At 41.4% G+C, this 16,800-nt stretch overlaps 1 protein-coding gene across 1 annotated transcript in view; it reads right to left on the reverse strand.

Annotated features, from left to right (window-relative positions):
* Positions 1-16,800, reverse strand: part of TMEM132B (transmembrane protein 132B) — a gene marked incomplete at both ends in the record, with an annotated part of 254,405 nt that overhangs the window by 138,557 nt on the left and 99,048 nt on the right. Inside the window, one exon of the mRNA XM_082491540.1 lies at positions 5,216-5,356. Within this exon, the coding sequence (XP_082347666.1) occupies positions 5,216-5,356 (141 nt within the window). The remainder of the gene's footprint in view (positions 1-5,215; positions 5,357-16,800) is intronic.

The following is a 16,800-nucleotide window of genomic DNA, read 5'->3' on the forward strand; positions in this document are numbered from 1 at the left end:
AAGAGAAAAGAGTCTCAAGGCTGTCTGTCAAAGCGAGGAGGGAGAGGAGAGAACCACAGCTCTTACTTTCGAGACATATCCACAGCTTTAAAAACAAAAGGAAATAATACAGCATCTTTGCTCAGCTGATCCTGAGCTCCAATAACACATATTTACTTTAAATAAATGTATGCACATATCTTAACTAGCAGCCAACTTTACATCTTCCTTTTGAGTGATATTTCTGGTTCAAAGGGTATTCCCAAGCACAGAAAAAGAAGTGAATTATTTTAAAATAGGAGGATCTATTTGCATACCTATAAATACATGAAATAACTACTTTACCTGTTTTAAAGATATACATATACACACACACAATTATGATTTTACAAAGTCATTTAAATTATTTGAATTCTGTGAACACCTCTGAAAATGGTAAAGAAATTGAATGATCATTATAGAATCTTAATTTTTTATTCAAGTTTAGAGACAGATGATGTCAAATGCCAGACAGCTGATTCGGTCTGCATCAATTAAAAAAATATAAATTTCCAGGCAACAGAATAAACACTTCTGAGGACACTGGAAAAAAATCCCTCTGAAGATTTCACCCTCCCTACTTCTGCATTCTGAGACTCCCTCATGCAAGTTTAATTTATGCAGTGATGGATATCCTGAGAGATGGAAGCTGTATTATAGACATGGAGATAAAATAATCCCTAAGTGAGAAGAACCAGTTTGGTCTCAATAACACTATACTCAGCACTGCAGGTAAAATCAATTTCATTAACTTTGCTAGTTAGCATAAATATTAACTTTGCCAGTTAGCATAAATATAACCTTTCTGATTAAAGTACTAGTTTGTCAGAGAATCAGATTTTTCCTCACCTGGGTAATAATCCAATACAATTTAATGACAGTTTTCCTGAGGAAGGAAAATGATCTCTTCATATACTCCCTTTCAAAGCAGAGCTGCGACTCTCTGGCCTGAGTTTTTGTGTTAGTGCCATCTCACCTTTCCTGAACCACAGGCTAGGTCACGTTAAGTTTTTGTTCTTCAGCTTTCCAGCAAGGAGACACCGAGCACCATGAAATATGTTGTATTTTGGGACCTGTCAAATGAGACCGTGGAAACTCGGCTCCCGCTCACCAATGATTTGAAATAACCTAATCCTATAAAATGCTAAATCACTCTGGCAAAGCTCCTGAAATTCCATTCCTCTGGATTTCAACGCTGAGTTATAAGGTACCATAGCTTGCCAAAGACGGACTATGCTCTCAGGGCATCTTCTCAAGCCCTCCTGCCCTAGTCCTACTGCAGCCTAATTTCTGGCATGTTCCTGAGATGCTTCCAGGGAACTCTGAGGTGCAAAGGACAGGAGAATTGTAAGGCTCAATCCATCCTTTGGCAAATACAGTGGAAAGAGCCTGCACGGTCTTTACAAAAATAACATCAGATTTCCAGAAACCACGAAGGATTTGTGTCTGGTAGACTTAGAGATTTTGGCCTTATATTTCGAAAGCATTTTTTGCAATAATTCAACATATAGCCTTACAGCACAGGGTAAGATCCCAGCCCTCCACAAACACAGCTATTCTGCGTGGGAGCCTGAAAGTACTCCTTTTTTAACTAAGCCCACCAGCCCTGACTTCCTCTACTCTTTGCAAGATGCACTCTGCACTCAATGCAGAAATCCATACAGATCCTTTGCTATGGAATGGAAGTGGTGGGTCCCAACTGCAGGGGTAATGCAAGAGTATTTGTGCTTGAAGTAGAAACTGCGCCTTTATGAAACCAACCACATTGCCGCTTCAACTAACCTTACCAAAATAAGATTCACAGAGTTCTGCTCCAAGGAGAGAATACGAGGCAGAATAATGCAGATGGCAACAATCAATCTCCTCGCTCCAAAAAAGTCCTTTGAGATGGCAGCAATAAGGGCAAAGCAGGGCTCCACACATATCACAATAGATGTGTGCATATATACTTGTGTGTGTATATTTAAAATAAATCTCTTCTTTTTATGCTCTTTGTTCAACCACATTATCAAAAAGAGGTTTTAAATACAAGCTTATGGGACTACTAAAGAGGTGAATTTATGAATGTATTCCTAACAAAACACACTCTGGAAAGCTTTAATCTATGAATTGTGACAACCTTGGACAAAATGGATTTTTAATAGAATATAATGTAAACTGCCTGAAACATTGTGATAAGGAATTTTTTTAAAGTAATGCACAGACAAGGCATGATGCACTCTGCATGAAAGGAGGAAAGGTCTTAATTTAAAGCATTTTAATGAACACTCAATTTGCGTAGGGAAATGTGAGAAATGGAGATGAAAAACTCATGATAACGATAACACTGCAGAGGGGACAAGGAGAAAGATTAGAAAAGTAAGCAAATTTGAAAAGGCTCCAGCCGATAATGCTGGCTAAAAGGAATGCAGACTGGATTACGAACATGTCACAGTCCAAAGCCACTGTTCTCCTTGCAGGCAATGTCTGTCAGTGGCTCTTATCAGAGTTGCACACTGGGGAAGAAAGAGCAACCGAAGTGCAAAGCAGTGGAGAACAGACCTCTCGCTGAGCTAAGGGCAACGAGGATAGTCAGAGATTTCAGCGAATGCAGCTGTGACTTGCTGGAGTTTCTCACTTTCCCCAAACCTCCCGGAGCTGTGCCAGCCGAGCTGGCTTGCCGGGGTGCCGGGACTTTCTGTCCCCTCGCAGAGCCCCAGGGAGGTTGCCAAACCACAGCAAACTCGGCGATCTCTTCCTCGGAAAAAACTAGTTGGGCTCAGGGGCTCAGTCCCGGCTTACCCACTCCTCTACTACCAGCGGAATGCCGGGCAAGTCAACAGAACTGAAATTACTTCCCAGAGAGAAAAAAATATCTCCCCCAAGGTAGATACAATTCTGTTTACTAATAGCTTCTGCTCTGCAATGAAAGAGATTGATCCGGCACTCTCACTCATACACAAACTGCCTTTAATGAAGCGTCTTGAATTACTAAAAGGAGGAACAGATGAATCAGGTCTAGTGACAGTTTTGCCACATTGACCTTAACAGAAGCAAGTTCAGGTCTCTGCTCATTTAAATGAAACAGCAGAACCCCCACATAAACACTTAACATTCTTCAAAAGAAACATGAGGGCCACCATTATGACCAAAAAGGCAAATTAAAATAAAGATCAAAGTTAAATATTTACTCTAAGCACTACAATATTTGCAAATCTGGAAACGATCTTTCAAGCAGTTTCTATTTGCATACTTTAATTAATCCAAAAATATTAAACTAATCTCACAAAGGAAAGGGTCAAAGTATTAATTAACTTGAGATTCGTTGCTTTTGTGCAATTTAGCAGTTCAACACAAAGCAAAAATCAGTTTTAATAAAAACTAAGTTACTGTGACAGGTATAATTTCATGGATTAGTGAAACCACGTACAAGGCAATAAGTTTCAGTGTTCATCCTATTTTTTGTCTAAATTTAAAAATAGTTGTTTCATTTCAATAGAGAGATTCCTCTGTAACACGAAATGAACTTAAGTTTTCCTTTAACCTCAGCATTTCACTTCCAAATTCATGACTTTCCACCTTGCTCTGAACAGAAGAGTGGTCACAGTTGTTTTAGCGAGAAACCTGACTGCAAGGTTCAGCAGAGAGCAGATAGTGCACAACCGCCCAGATCAGCTGCCTGAGCTAATTTGGGTTGAGATTTCACTGCTGGAGCCATCGTGTGTCATCGCACAGCTCCAGAATAAGCGCAAAGGTTCCCCTCTGAGCCAGAATCTCTGCCGGCTGAGTTCTCCCAGCACCAAAGGGCTTCTTTAACAGCTTTTGGAAGAACTAGGAAATCTTGCCCAAAGACAGGATTTGAAGACAAAGCATACAGCACCAAATCCAGCTGCCACAGCTCTGCTTTACCAGTACAGTAGCCCATGAAACCCCAGCAAAATAAGGATGGAAGGTGGCTAGAATTTCCTACATCACAACCTCAGAATTGCGACTTTGACAAATGTGCTTAGGAAACAAGAGGGGACTTCTCTCCTCCCCCCTTTTTTTTTAAGTTTGGAAGAAGTGCAAGAAACAGGTAATGAACTGAAAGGTTTGCCTCACATTTCATGCCAGAAAGCCCCGTAGCACTTGACTTAACCAGAGACACTGCGCTTGGAATCACCTCCCCTCACTTCACCCGTTTACAATGCAAATGTCTGCGTCCCACTCAGTTGCCTCCACTCCGCAGCTTTACTGGAGAGAAACAGGCACTTTTTGCTTGCTATTCATCAGGCCTGTTTTACACATCCAAGAGGACTCTCACCTTAAAAACGCCTATTTATGCCTGTTGCTAAAAAGCAAGCCCATGGATAAACAGCTTTCACCTCAGTGCTTGTATGGCAGGTACACAGAGCGAGATGGGATTCATTTGTTCCTCAAATACAGCTTCAGAAACTAAACAGAGTAGAAACTCTCTTTGTACTCCAGACCTCTGGCAACAATCTTCCTAGGTCTAAACAATTACTAACAACCATTTTTCTGCCTTACAGGAGCTTTCAGAAAAAGATGGATGCAAAAGACTCCTCAAATAAAAATTCTGACATAAAGTTTTGTGATTTCCTAATTATGATACAATTTCAAGCTAAATTTATGCACAGTGTACTTTAAGCGTTGAGTAACTGCATGATAATGGAGGGAAATTGCTTGTATTGTAAAATACATAATTCTGACTAGCAACGTAAATTCCTCATTACCTTTGATATAGCTTATGGGAGCATTACCATAACAAACATACACAGCATTTGTGAGAGTTCATAGACACTCATAGGTGTTTTGCAGCAATAATGAATAACACTTAATAGCTATTACTTTCATAGCTTTTCAAATAAGGAAGACAGCATTGTCCTATATTGCTCTCAATTATTCTTCATATTTCTCTACTTTATTCCATTTCTTTCCGTTGGCTCTTTGGCAACAGGAATTCTCCCGCTGCCCTGAAGGTGCATGAAAAGCAAACATGAGCCCGGACTAGTTGGCTGCCTCCAGTTTAATTAGATCATCTACTTCCAAAACCAAGAAGTGAAACAAAAGGCCAAAAGGTCTCATCAGATCACCTGCGGCTTTTCCAAGGAGGCTGACAAGGAAAAAATACCAATATTAAAAGAGCAACACAACCCATTAAAGAAAATATTGGAGCATTTTAGCAAGGGTTAATGCGCAAAAGCGCTTGGCAGCTTACCTGTTCTCTGCATTTGGGTCGTTGTGCACGCATGTGACGGTGGCAGTGGTCCTCGCGCTGTCTGTCTCTTCTTGAACCCCCCACTGGTCTGCGTCACTGACTCTGATGTCCGTGATCTTCACACCTGGGGCTGTCCTAATTCTGTTGGGGAACAACGGGGATTGCTTTAGTTACGGATCTCCTACAAACAAATCCAGAGAGGTAAACAAGGAAGATGAAAGAGGAAATATTCCCTCCTCCATTAGTAGTAGACTGATACATTGCAACTGTAAGTCACTGTGCTTTAAAAATATAAAACAGGTCCAATCATTTTAAAGAGATGAAGTATGAGTTTCATTATGTGCAAAGCCAGTTAATTTTCAGCCTGAACAATGTGGAGAGAATAAGAATGCTTTCTGCTTCAGTGGCAGCAGTTTGATACAAATGAAACAGATGTGACTAAGCCTAAATTGATTTAATTTGTTGTGTCTGTCCTGCAGTTTAAGATGGAGAATCACAGCACTGTGATATAAAATACATCCTCCTGCTTGCAAATCTTTGGGAGCAAGGTGCCTTTTAATATTAGAGTGATCTGCATGGAAAAAAAATGTGTTTCACTGCTCAAAGACGACAATGCAGGAAGGAGAGAGAAGGAATATGTTACCCTAGATCCGGGACTGGGGGATGAAAATAATTATGCCACTGTACTGGGATCTATCAAACTGGGCACGTCAAACTCTTGCTGCTGAAAATAATGTGATGCTGACATGGAAAACCTTGATTTCCCAAGCATGGCTGGAGTCTGAAAGTAGTTCAGTAGTTGGTAAATGTCACCATTTTTTGGCTTAAAAAAATTTGCTAAAAAAAAAGTCCACACTCCAGTGGGGCTCAGTGTTAGGAACAGATTGCCAAGGAATAGGAAACAAACTGCTTTTAATAGCAGGGACTTCATTTGTGCAGCTTGACTCCTGAAACAAGCCTGGGATTTCGACAGGAGTGCTGCAAATATGCCTGGAGAACAATTAAGCAGAAAGCAACTGCTGTAGCGCCACATTCGCTGCTACTGTGACTTAATTAATTAAAAGCAAAGCCAAGAGGGACCTCTTAGTTGTATGGTGGAATGAAACAGCACTGCTGAGACTTGAAGCGTTACTTAATAGTGAATGGTGATGGATTTGCCCCAATGCCTCGTGGCCAGTTGGTGCTCATGTTACACGATTAAGAATTTCCTTTAAGTTCTAGCTGAGTTCATGGGTTTGGATCAAAGTAACTTCAAGACTCGATGGGTGGTCTTTTCCTCAGAGAATGAATTAATTCATCCTGCTTTTATGACGCCCTTCTTTTTGCCTGTAAGGCTTTACTGACTTGATGGACCAAATTCATGCCCGGCATAAGCAATCTGATGAAAAATGTTTCCTGTAAGGAGAGAATTTTACTTGCTATTTTTCTAATTGTCTCCTTCATGTTTCTCCACAGATATTCATATCTCTAAACAACATGCCTCAAAGCTTATGTGCCACTTTCCTATCATCTCCTCTTCTTTTTTCAGAGGAACATTCATTTCTACTGTAGTAATTACACTGGACCAAATAATTCCTGCAAGACACCTACATGGCTTCATTTCAGACTGACTTGTAATTTACGTGAGATAGAGAATTAGGCCTTCAGCAATGAATTCAATAATTTTTTTCGTTAGTCAACCACTCTTGAAAAAAATCATTAGGGCCTGACCAAAAGAAAACCCCACAAAACTCAACACTTTTTAAATTTTCTGTTTCCCAGCCAAAATTGTATTTTTTTAGAAAAATTCACCTCCCCACCACCCCCTCAATTTCCCATGTTTTTTCTTGACAACATGGCTGGAAACCTCTAACCCGACTTTCCATCCAGTCAGAGCCCTGATTAATTAACGGCTAATTGAAGGGCAGGAGATGCTGGGGGGAGGGAGGGGGGAAGGAGGGCAGGACGGCTGGATTTCACCCATGATTTCAGGATTCATCAGCCTTTTTCCATCTGTCAGAAGCTTGTTGTCCTCCTACACAGCTTTTGCACTACAGATATCTTCACTCTGCAGCATTTACTTTCTTCTACTCTGATCCAAATCTAGCACATCAGTTTACCCCATCGAGGATGAAAAGGAACATGGCACAATTCCCTGCCATACCTGGGCAGGCTTTAACCATGCAGGAACCCTGTGCAGCTCCCTCTTCATGGAAGCTGAAGCTGCTGTTCCTCTTTACCCCCATCTCTGGTCCACACGCCGCATGGGGTAAAGATGCAAGAACCTCAAATAACCACGTCTATCTACACGTCCGGCTGTTTGAACCTCTCCAGACACAGAATCATAGAATCGTGGAATGGTTTAGGTTAGAAGGGACCTTGAAGATCATCGAGTTCCAAACCGCCCTGCCATGGGCAGGGACACCTCCCACCAGCCCAGGTTGCTCAGAGCCCCATCCAGCCTGGCCTTAAACACCTCCAGGTATGGAGCTTCTACAACTTCCCTGGGCAGCCTGTTCCAGTGCCTCACCACCCTCACAGTGAAAAATTTCTTCCTAATACCTAATCTAAATCTTCTTTCTTCCAGTTTGAAGCCATTCCCCCTCGTTCTATCACTACATGCCCTTGTGAAAAGTCCTTCCCCAGCTCTCCTGTAGGCCCCCTTTAGGTATTGGAAGGCCGCAATAAGGTCTCCCCAGAGCCTTCTCTTCTCCAGGCTGAACAACCCCAACTCTCTCAGCCTCTCCTCCTAGGAAAGGTGTACCCATGCTACACTCCAAAACACTGGCACCCCTCTTGGGCCAACCCCTCAGCCACATCTACCTCCCTCAGCCAGAGAGCTTTGCTGTTTCTTCTCTTGTGTCTGAATACAGCTACAAGTTGCTTTTTGCCTGTCCGGACAGCAGGTGAGGCTCTCCCAATGCCTGTCCTGTTGGCTCACCAGTTGGCTTCTCCTTCAGGACACTGTCCCTTAACAGGAGGCCTTCTGGTTTTTGGCAATGCTGTCTTGTTGACTGTGCCTGCAGCTTTTGCTTGCTGCATATCCACTGTCTTGCTGGGTTAGCATCAAGTGAACATCACATACTCTGCTCCCCAGCTACATTTTCCAAAAACGTCTTAGAACACTGCATTTTAGGAAAATTTCCAGTCTAATCCCCTGCAATGCATCTGCTCTGGTGGGCTGAGACAAGATGTCATTTTGCATTTTTGGATATCAGTAGAGCCAGAAAGGTTGAAAGAAGGAAGAAACTGAATTCAGCTTCTCACTTAGGAAAAGTCAAGAAATTCAAATTAAACCAGCCTACATATGGGAGGTTTGAGCCTACTATTCTTCAGATAAGTGATTCATATCTTTAAATCTGCCCCCAAACTCTACAGGCACAAAAATTGTTATAAGTGTTGGGGACTGAGGCTTTGAAAAAGAATAAGAAAGTCCTATCAGAGTTGACATTAACTGGAGAAAGGATGGTGAATGGCTACTGCGTGAGCCCAGGAGCTGGGTTTATTGCCCTGCTCCGTGCCAGGCTTCAATTATAAGCTTGGGTGGATCATTTCATTTTCTTATACCTCCCTTCCCCACAGATAAAATACTGGGAAGTGCTGCTTTTCCAACTCCAAGGGAGCTGTAAGGATAAACAGAATTGTTTGAGAAAAATCTGATGTCCTTTAAATTTACCGCCTGACAAAAATTCTGCCATCTCTGGGCTTGAAAATGTAGAAATGATCTACTGAAGTATTTGACAGAAGCATCACCCAAGAAATAGCTGTTTCCATTAAGATGGCTTAACTCCTTTTTTAATAAAAATAATTGTGAAATTAAAAAAAAAGTTTAAAAAAAGGAACAAAACACGACAGCCAATTGGAAATTTGGCAAAACTGACATTTCATTCCCGTTAAATACCTGCTTTCTGAAAAGCAGAATTTTCAGTCAGAAAACTGTCCTGTTAAAAAGCACTTGCCCACCTTTAAAACATTACAACTTATGTGGCATTTTGATAACACAATTAGCAGAAATGTAAATGATACAGGAATACTGAATGAGCTCACCAGCCTGCAACAGGGCCCCATGTTACAGCTTATATCCACAGCCTGTATCACAAAAGAGGTGATCACTATTTATTCATGACTCTCTTCTTTAGGGATGGAGGAGATCCAACAGAAATGTGACACCCTCAAGCACTGCCTTTTGTGACACTTGTGTCCATAAGATCTTAAGGGGGGGTAGGGGGTGGGGGGGTGGGAGTATCAAAGCTATTCAGAACAGGGAATCAACGAAACAACTGCTTCATGAGTGAATTTAGCCCTCTTCTCCAGCTACAAATGCAGAATAGAGGAAGCTGCTTTCAATTTAGACTGCAGAATACATTTGGTATCCCTGGCAGTGTTTTTTCTCTGAATAGTGTGTCCTCCATTTACTGTGGAATATAAAGATGGAAACATGATAGACTGAAAGGAGCGGGCAAGCAGAAGCATCCCCAGCCTGCCAACTTGGAACGACCAGAAACTACTTTAAAATGCAATCCCAGCCTTAAATGTATGCGACCCCATGAATTTGGGCACTTGAAACCTCTTCTTTCAGTTATTACAACAGAAGGAAAGGGAAAGGTACAAGTAATCACCAGGGCTGGAAAGTACCTTAAGGGCCACAAGAGGGATTTAAACAGCCGAGCACTTAGCGGAAGTGGTACAGGGACTTCCACTGCCTCCCAGTCAATTAACTGCAAAATCTGAAAGGTAAATGCTTCCTTGCAAGACACCCCCAGCAACACTCCCAGCAGCAGTAATTGGGAAGTAAAATCTTAGCAAAAGGAACTTTAAAATAGAAACAGAAGGAAAAGATATTTAGGAAATAAAACAGGAATGTGCTCAGAGCAGATGGAAAATGCTCAAAATGACGAGAAAAAAAAGACTTTTTCAGAGCTATTTTAGAAATCCTCTTATCCCCATCCCCCCCACCCCCACCCCATTATGGGAGAAAACATGATCTGAGCTAAATTCACTCTCAATGACGTACTAATAATAACAGTTATGATAACAAATTTCATTTGTAATTTCCAACCGTTTCTGCATTTAGCCCTTCAACATGCATGTTTAGCCCAATTAAAAAGAAAATCATTATCCTTCCCCTACAGGAAATCCAAGCTGTAGGCCAGTTTATTTAACTTGCCTAAAATTATACTGTCTCTGCAGAGCCAGAATGAGGGTGCATACATCCTGATTCCCAGGCTTACACTGCAGCGAGACGCCCCTACCCATCTTTAAGACCTAACCAGAGCAGAGCTGAGTAATTCCAAGCCCTCACAGAGCATTTTACATATTTGAAGAATTGCACAAACAGCAAGCAATTAGTTCTGAACAAGGTCCCTGGGGAGTTTCTAGTTAAAATACATGTGTTTTAAGATACATTAAGCCAAGCACTATAAATTAAAATAATCACTGAATTCAGACATAACATTCAGACTTTTGGGGTGTGGGTGAGATGGGCAGTGTTTCTGTATAGGAAGGAATAGAAGCACTCCTCTGTAGGAGGAGGAAGCAAGTGGAGTTTGTTGGGAGATACAAGGAGAGGAGGGTATGTGATGCTTAGTTGCCACATCCAAGTGCATTCCACGGCATTTGGGAGGGAGCCACAATCAGGAGTTCATTGGTGTGAGCGTATAAAAGAAAAACCATTTGGGAAACACTGTTATAGCAGATGGAGGGCTCCAGTAGGACCAGAGCTCCCCCCAAAGAGAAGCACCATCCCTCTCTTTTGTGTCTTCCTAAGCTTCCTGACCAAAATTCTCTATGGGTAAACCAGAAACATGAGAATTAGGTGACGCAAAGTCACCCAGAAAACACATGGCAGGACCAGGATTTACGCCCAGAGCTGCCAAGGAATATTTTGATATCTTCACCATAAACCAACCCAGCTCTCCTGCTCCTACTGTACACCCACGAATAACAGACAGTGTGTCCTGCGGTGCCCATGCGAGATCAGCCTGGGGGGAAATTATGCTTTCTGGTGCTGTGGGCTTGCAGTACGTGTGAAATGAGAGTGTCCCACCTAGCAAAGAATCATCCTGCGCACCCTCACCTCTTATGGAAGTCAGATTTACAGCAGCTCAGGGGATCGGGCTCTAAATTTTCAGAAGCTAAGCAAGTGTTTATTTTCTAAAGTATCTTTCCAAGAGCTTTACTTCTTTGTTCTTTTGTATTTCAAAAGACTTGTCACAGATTTATGTTCAAACTACTTCCCCATCAAATTGTCCTTAAAATAGCAACACTAGCCTCTCTGTGTTTGTTTCCACGATTCCGTACCAGTCTCACTGTAAGTAAACCTTACAGTAAGTAAATCTTTCTAAGTATGTAAAACACACATCAAAATACACAAAAGATCCTGCAAAGATCCAAGCCCCCTCCAAAAGGTCACAAGTGTAGAAGCACAAATACTATGCTGCTTTATGGTAAAGTAAACCAAGCAGCTTGCAAAGCCCTGTGGAGAGATGTAGGTAGATGGCAGTCAGATGGCAATGTGGAACAGAGGGCAATTGCAATGCACCAACCAAAAGGAAACCCCAAGGAAAAGGGCTTGAGAAACAGCACCAGGGGGTAAAAAACTCAACATGGCCCTGATCGTGCCAGTGGCACTAGGTGCTACCAGTGGGAACTCATGCTGAGACAAAAAAAGCGTATTTGCCCTTGGGGATAAAGATAACTCTATTGAGTTAGAGATAGAAGCAGCAACTTCCAAAGTCAACTGGAGTTTTACTTAAAATTTGACCTCCAGATCTCATCCATGCTAAAAACTACTCCAGTGACTGCCCTTTCATTGCAAGTCAAATGCAAAATTGGCCCAAATTTGTTTTCAAAATAAGACATGGATCTGCTGTGCTCTGCCTGCCTTGGCCCCGTTTCCCCCCGAAACGCCTCCCCACTGCAGGGCCAAAGCTTTCTCAGGCGCCACTCACCCCATGGAAACGCCCTTTCTGTATCTTGAGACCTCAGTGCTCTCTCACCTTTACATCGTATCAGGAAATTTGCCTTTCCCTCCCTCCGGTATACCTCAATTTCTCTCTGCATCTGTTATTTTTACGTAACCTTTTGTAGCTCTCTTATTTAACCCTGTCAAGCATTTGGAGATGCAGTTTCTATGAAAGCAGTTATTACTGTCGTGTATCAGAATATTTCTATCCAACACACGGTCAAGGAAGAAAGTCAATGCCAAAGCACCGGGTAGGACAAAGCAGACGATGTAGTTACGGTGACCAGCGCAATGCAAGGCAGGAACAAAGTTGCTCAAGAGACATGGTGGCTGACAGGAAAAAAGCCCAGCAACTCAGAACAGAACCCCCTTTGAAATCATGGAGGGGATCAATGCTAAAGATTTAGAATGATACAATTATCACTCTTCTACCCAAAAAGGTGAAGCTATCAACCTATTTTTTTTTCAGCCCACCAAATGTTTCAAAATATGCTAAGCATCAGGCTCACTAGCATATTGGATTTTGAATAATGAAAAGAGTAAACAGGATTTTAATTTGGATTCTGACAGTAAAGTGCTATCCATGTGATAAATTAACTATTAGGAAAGACAAATTAACACAACCTACCCTTGAGTATGATGGCTTATGATTTTGAGGAAGCTTTTACAGAAGCGTGATCAAAATAAGGCATGATGAAAAATAGTAGATGATGATGGGGGGAATATTTTATCAAAACTCCTCCCTCCTTCTTTTCATCAAACTGTATGTATAACTTCTCTAAAAAAGCGCAGCAGAGTTTCTCAAGAGCCACCCATTTTTCCTAAGAATGTCTTAACATTTTAGGAGAGATAGTCAGCTGGTCTAAATCGCGAGAGATTTATAAATTGTATAGCAATCATTTAATATTGAAAATTTAAATTTCACATCTGTGAAGCAAGGTCAGAAAAAGAGGAGTCACCCCTTATGATTTTTTTGGAAGGGGAAGGTGTCTCAGAAACACTTTCTAGATATAAGACTGTGCTCATAAAATCAGCAAAGAATATGTGAATGTCTTCAACGCATCATGTTATATTTCCATATCCAATGGAAAAGTCCCAAATTTTGCAATTTTTTTTAAAGGAAAGAAGACATTTAAAGTTTTCATCTTCATATTTCAGCAGGAACTATTTTTCAATCTGCTCTCTCTCTCACTCAGGTAAGCAAATAAAGCTTAAAAAAACAGCGGAAAGATATCCTAATTGGCTTGAAATTAAAGCTAATAATTTTTATTCTTATTTATTCCTGTCACAAACCAGACCTGCTTATATGGGTTTCTAACACTGCTATGGAAACCTGAGAGGCTCTGAAGTCTTTATGTAATATGAGATGAAAACACTATCTCCCACAGTGAACACTGTTTTCTTTGAAATATGTCAACAGTGGGATTTTGTCCCTTTGGAAAAAAAAGGGTTTCCAGGCACTGGGGCAGGAGACATCAGGTCCAGTTCTATCGACTCAAGGCAGTTTATTAACCATTTAACTGTCTGGGCAACTTCAAAAGGGGAATAAGGATGTTTACCTTTGCTCAGAAATTCATCCAAGGAGAAAAAAAAATATTACTATTTCTATGGAGACACTGTGCATTCGTATACTTAAACATTGTGAGGTACTGTATTTCAATATATTTCTGTCATTTCCAAGTAGGTACTTAAAACTGTGGGTCAGAGAGTTCTGTAGCAATTAGCATTTTCTTATTAAAACTAAAATCCAAAATTTACCGGAGTCCACCTGAAAGCGTTGTTGTGCCTTTGACATAAAAATTAATTTAATCATAGCATAAGCAAATGGGGCTCTAGATTGTGCTGAAAGCTCTCAGATTCCAGCAACCACTTCATCCCAGGAGAACAGGTCTGATGTTTGGGTTGCCGACCCTGGCATCCCATTAGCACGCCTCCTGCGATTCCCACCACACCAGCACAGGCAAGCAGATCGGGTCCTCTGCCCTTTGCCTGCCTGGAGGGCAGGAAACACTGCCCATAATTTGCAAATAAATACACAATTCCAACTCTCGCTTGACACTTTATACTTTCAAAGTATCCAATAAATATGAACTAACCATTATTACTATTGATCAAAAGGAGACAGCAGGTCTTTTTACAAGTCTAAATGATCCTCATGCTACCAAACAACTCATAACATCCCTTTCTCATTAGGATGCGCAACCAGCTCGCACCTCTACCGCCCCTGAAAGAGGAGAGAGATTTTCCTTTTTTTCACTGCCTCTGTTCAGTTAAGCGAGTTATGATGCGTTGATTATTATTCACAGAGCTCAAGAGTGCCTGCTGCCATGTGCCCTTAGACATCTCCAAGAATTGAAGTATGTGCCCTCTTTTCTCCGACACAACAATCTGTGGTGTACCTTCTCTGTAGAGAGAAAAGGTAAAATGCTGGAGTGGTTTTCTGTAACACACATGTCTACAGAAGAAAAATCAAAGCCCGCTCAGTCTCTTCAACCTTTCTCTGAAAGATCTAAAACACTCAGACTATGTCCTTTACCTTGAAACCAATGCAATGCTGTAATAGATGAAACTCTTCCTTAAAGCCTAGAAGTACAGGAGAAAATGCATTACCAAGTCTGAAGGTGTCCAAAGTATTTGAACTTGGAATTCTTGCAATCATGCAGAAACACAGCTTTGAAAACTATAATGAAAAAATCAAAGTAAGTCAGAGGTTTCCTCCTGCAAAGACAAAGATACTTACAGGTTTCTTTTTATTGAAAGGCTCCTTTCAGAAATCAGCACTGCAAAAATGTTTGCAGCCTGAATAGAGTTCAGGCCTCCTGGGAGACAAAGAATTTTTATAAAGGGGTCATTTTTCTACCTCTACAAGTAAAAAAAGCCCCGAAGGTCATGGTTTCTGGAAGCACCTAAACAACAACAAAGTAAAAACTTTCCATCCCTCTCCCTGCAAAACTAGATAATGAGCTCCACAGCACTGTCTTGTCAATGTTGGATGGGGGTTTTCAGCATTTAAAATAGTCCATCACTGTGGCTAAGTTTGCTCACCATCTTGGAAAGTCATATATTTCCTGTAAGGAAACAGTTTATTAAATACAATTCAAACTAATTTAATTAATTATGTTTTCCCAGACATCAACACATAGGACTTACATCAGAAAAACTTTCCTGTGTTGCTGCTGAGTACTACAGTCAACCCTGGAGTTTGTTGTACTCGTCGGACTGTTTGTGGCACAATCCCTCAGCTCAGGGCAGGTTGTCACTGCAAATTCCCCAACTGGCAGATGCCCAGAACAGGCCAGTGGTAGCCAGTCTGTGGCTAGTCTTGAGACAGCACATGTAGTCCGTCCCAAAAAAGTACGTAACGGAGGTAGTCTGCATGCACAGAATGGGGTCTGCCCTTGACCTTCACACAGCTAAAATGCCTCTTCCAGTGGTTTAAGAAGTACAGGGAGAAGACCAGCAGTGAGGTTGATGGGCCAACAACACTTTTACATGTCTCCTCCTCTTAGGAGATGAGGCTAAAAGCAAGAGGTCACTCAGTAATGGTCATCTTTACCTAAACGACTGCTTAAAACTGCACCAGTAAAAAACCAGACAGAAAAAAAGAACATCAAAAAGAGCAGATTTTTTAAACATGTATACACCTCTAACTTTTACGGAAACCAGACCCAACCCTCCGCACATCCAACAATTGTTTCACAGCATAAAGTGGTCTTTAAGGGGTCTATCATATATTTTTCGACGCTTGCTCATTACTCTTCATAAAAAAACGGCCCAGAAAGGGTTGTTACGAGGAACTCCACCTAGGCTGTGGCAAGGAGACATTGACCTGAGCACAAGAGATGGAGTTAGAGGGAAAAGGAAAAAAAGCACAGCAATGAAAATCCTTCCAGAATTAAAAAGGCCACAAGAACTTTGCCTGAACTAGTAGTTGTTGTTTTTATTGGATTATTTTATGGGGTTTTATGTTGTTTAATCGAAGAAAGAAAATGGATGCCATAAAATATGCAGAGCTAACTGGGGCTGCAGAGTACACTGCTGAATATTGCTAGTAATGCCATTTCCCCTTCACTGTCAAAAAATAAAAATATCGTTCTTTATATCCCTGTCACATGGAACAGCGGTCCTCTCGCGCTTGCCAATCAATCATCTTGGAGTGCACCTTTACCTTGAGCAGTATGTGCTAGGACGGTGAATAAGGAAAGCTCAGGAAATAATCTCCCTTTCCACAAGATAGAATTCAATTTCCAGTATAGCTCAGACCAGTACTTTTCTTGAAAAGGTGGCACCATATATTACAGTAAAAAAGCAGTTTGCTGCTGCTAGTGAAAACTTTAGTGAGCATTATGATTATGCGGTTTGTACTCCAGGCACCAATGACCACCAAGCAGGCTAATAATGTGCGAATTCTGATGAGAACCAGCCCTCCAGCTGGGATAAAACATCAAAGACTTTTTGCCCGTTTTTTTTCCATTCTCCATTCTGCTTTCTTTACCATAAGATTTTTTCTCTAGCTGCAGACAGCGACTGTCCAAGACTGTCCTAGAGAGTAAGCACTTCACGTTGAAATTATCCCACTCTGGTGCTCAGCTAGCCCTAGTTAGCCCTTTGGCCAGAGTCCCACCCGGCTTTTATCTTTGAC

The sequence above is a fragment of the Vanellus vanellus genome (assembly GCF_965231255.1).
Source record: "Vanellus vanellus genome assembly, chromosome: 16".
Classification (NCBI taxonomy): Eukaryota; Metazoa; Chordata; class Aves; order Charadriiformes; family Charadriidae; genus Vanellus; species Vanellus vanellus.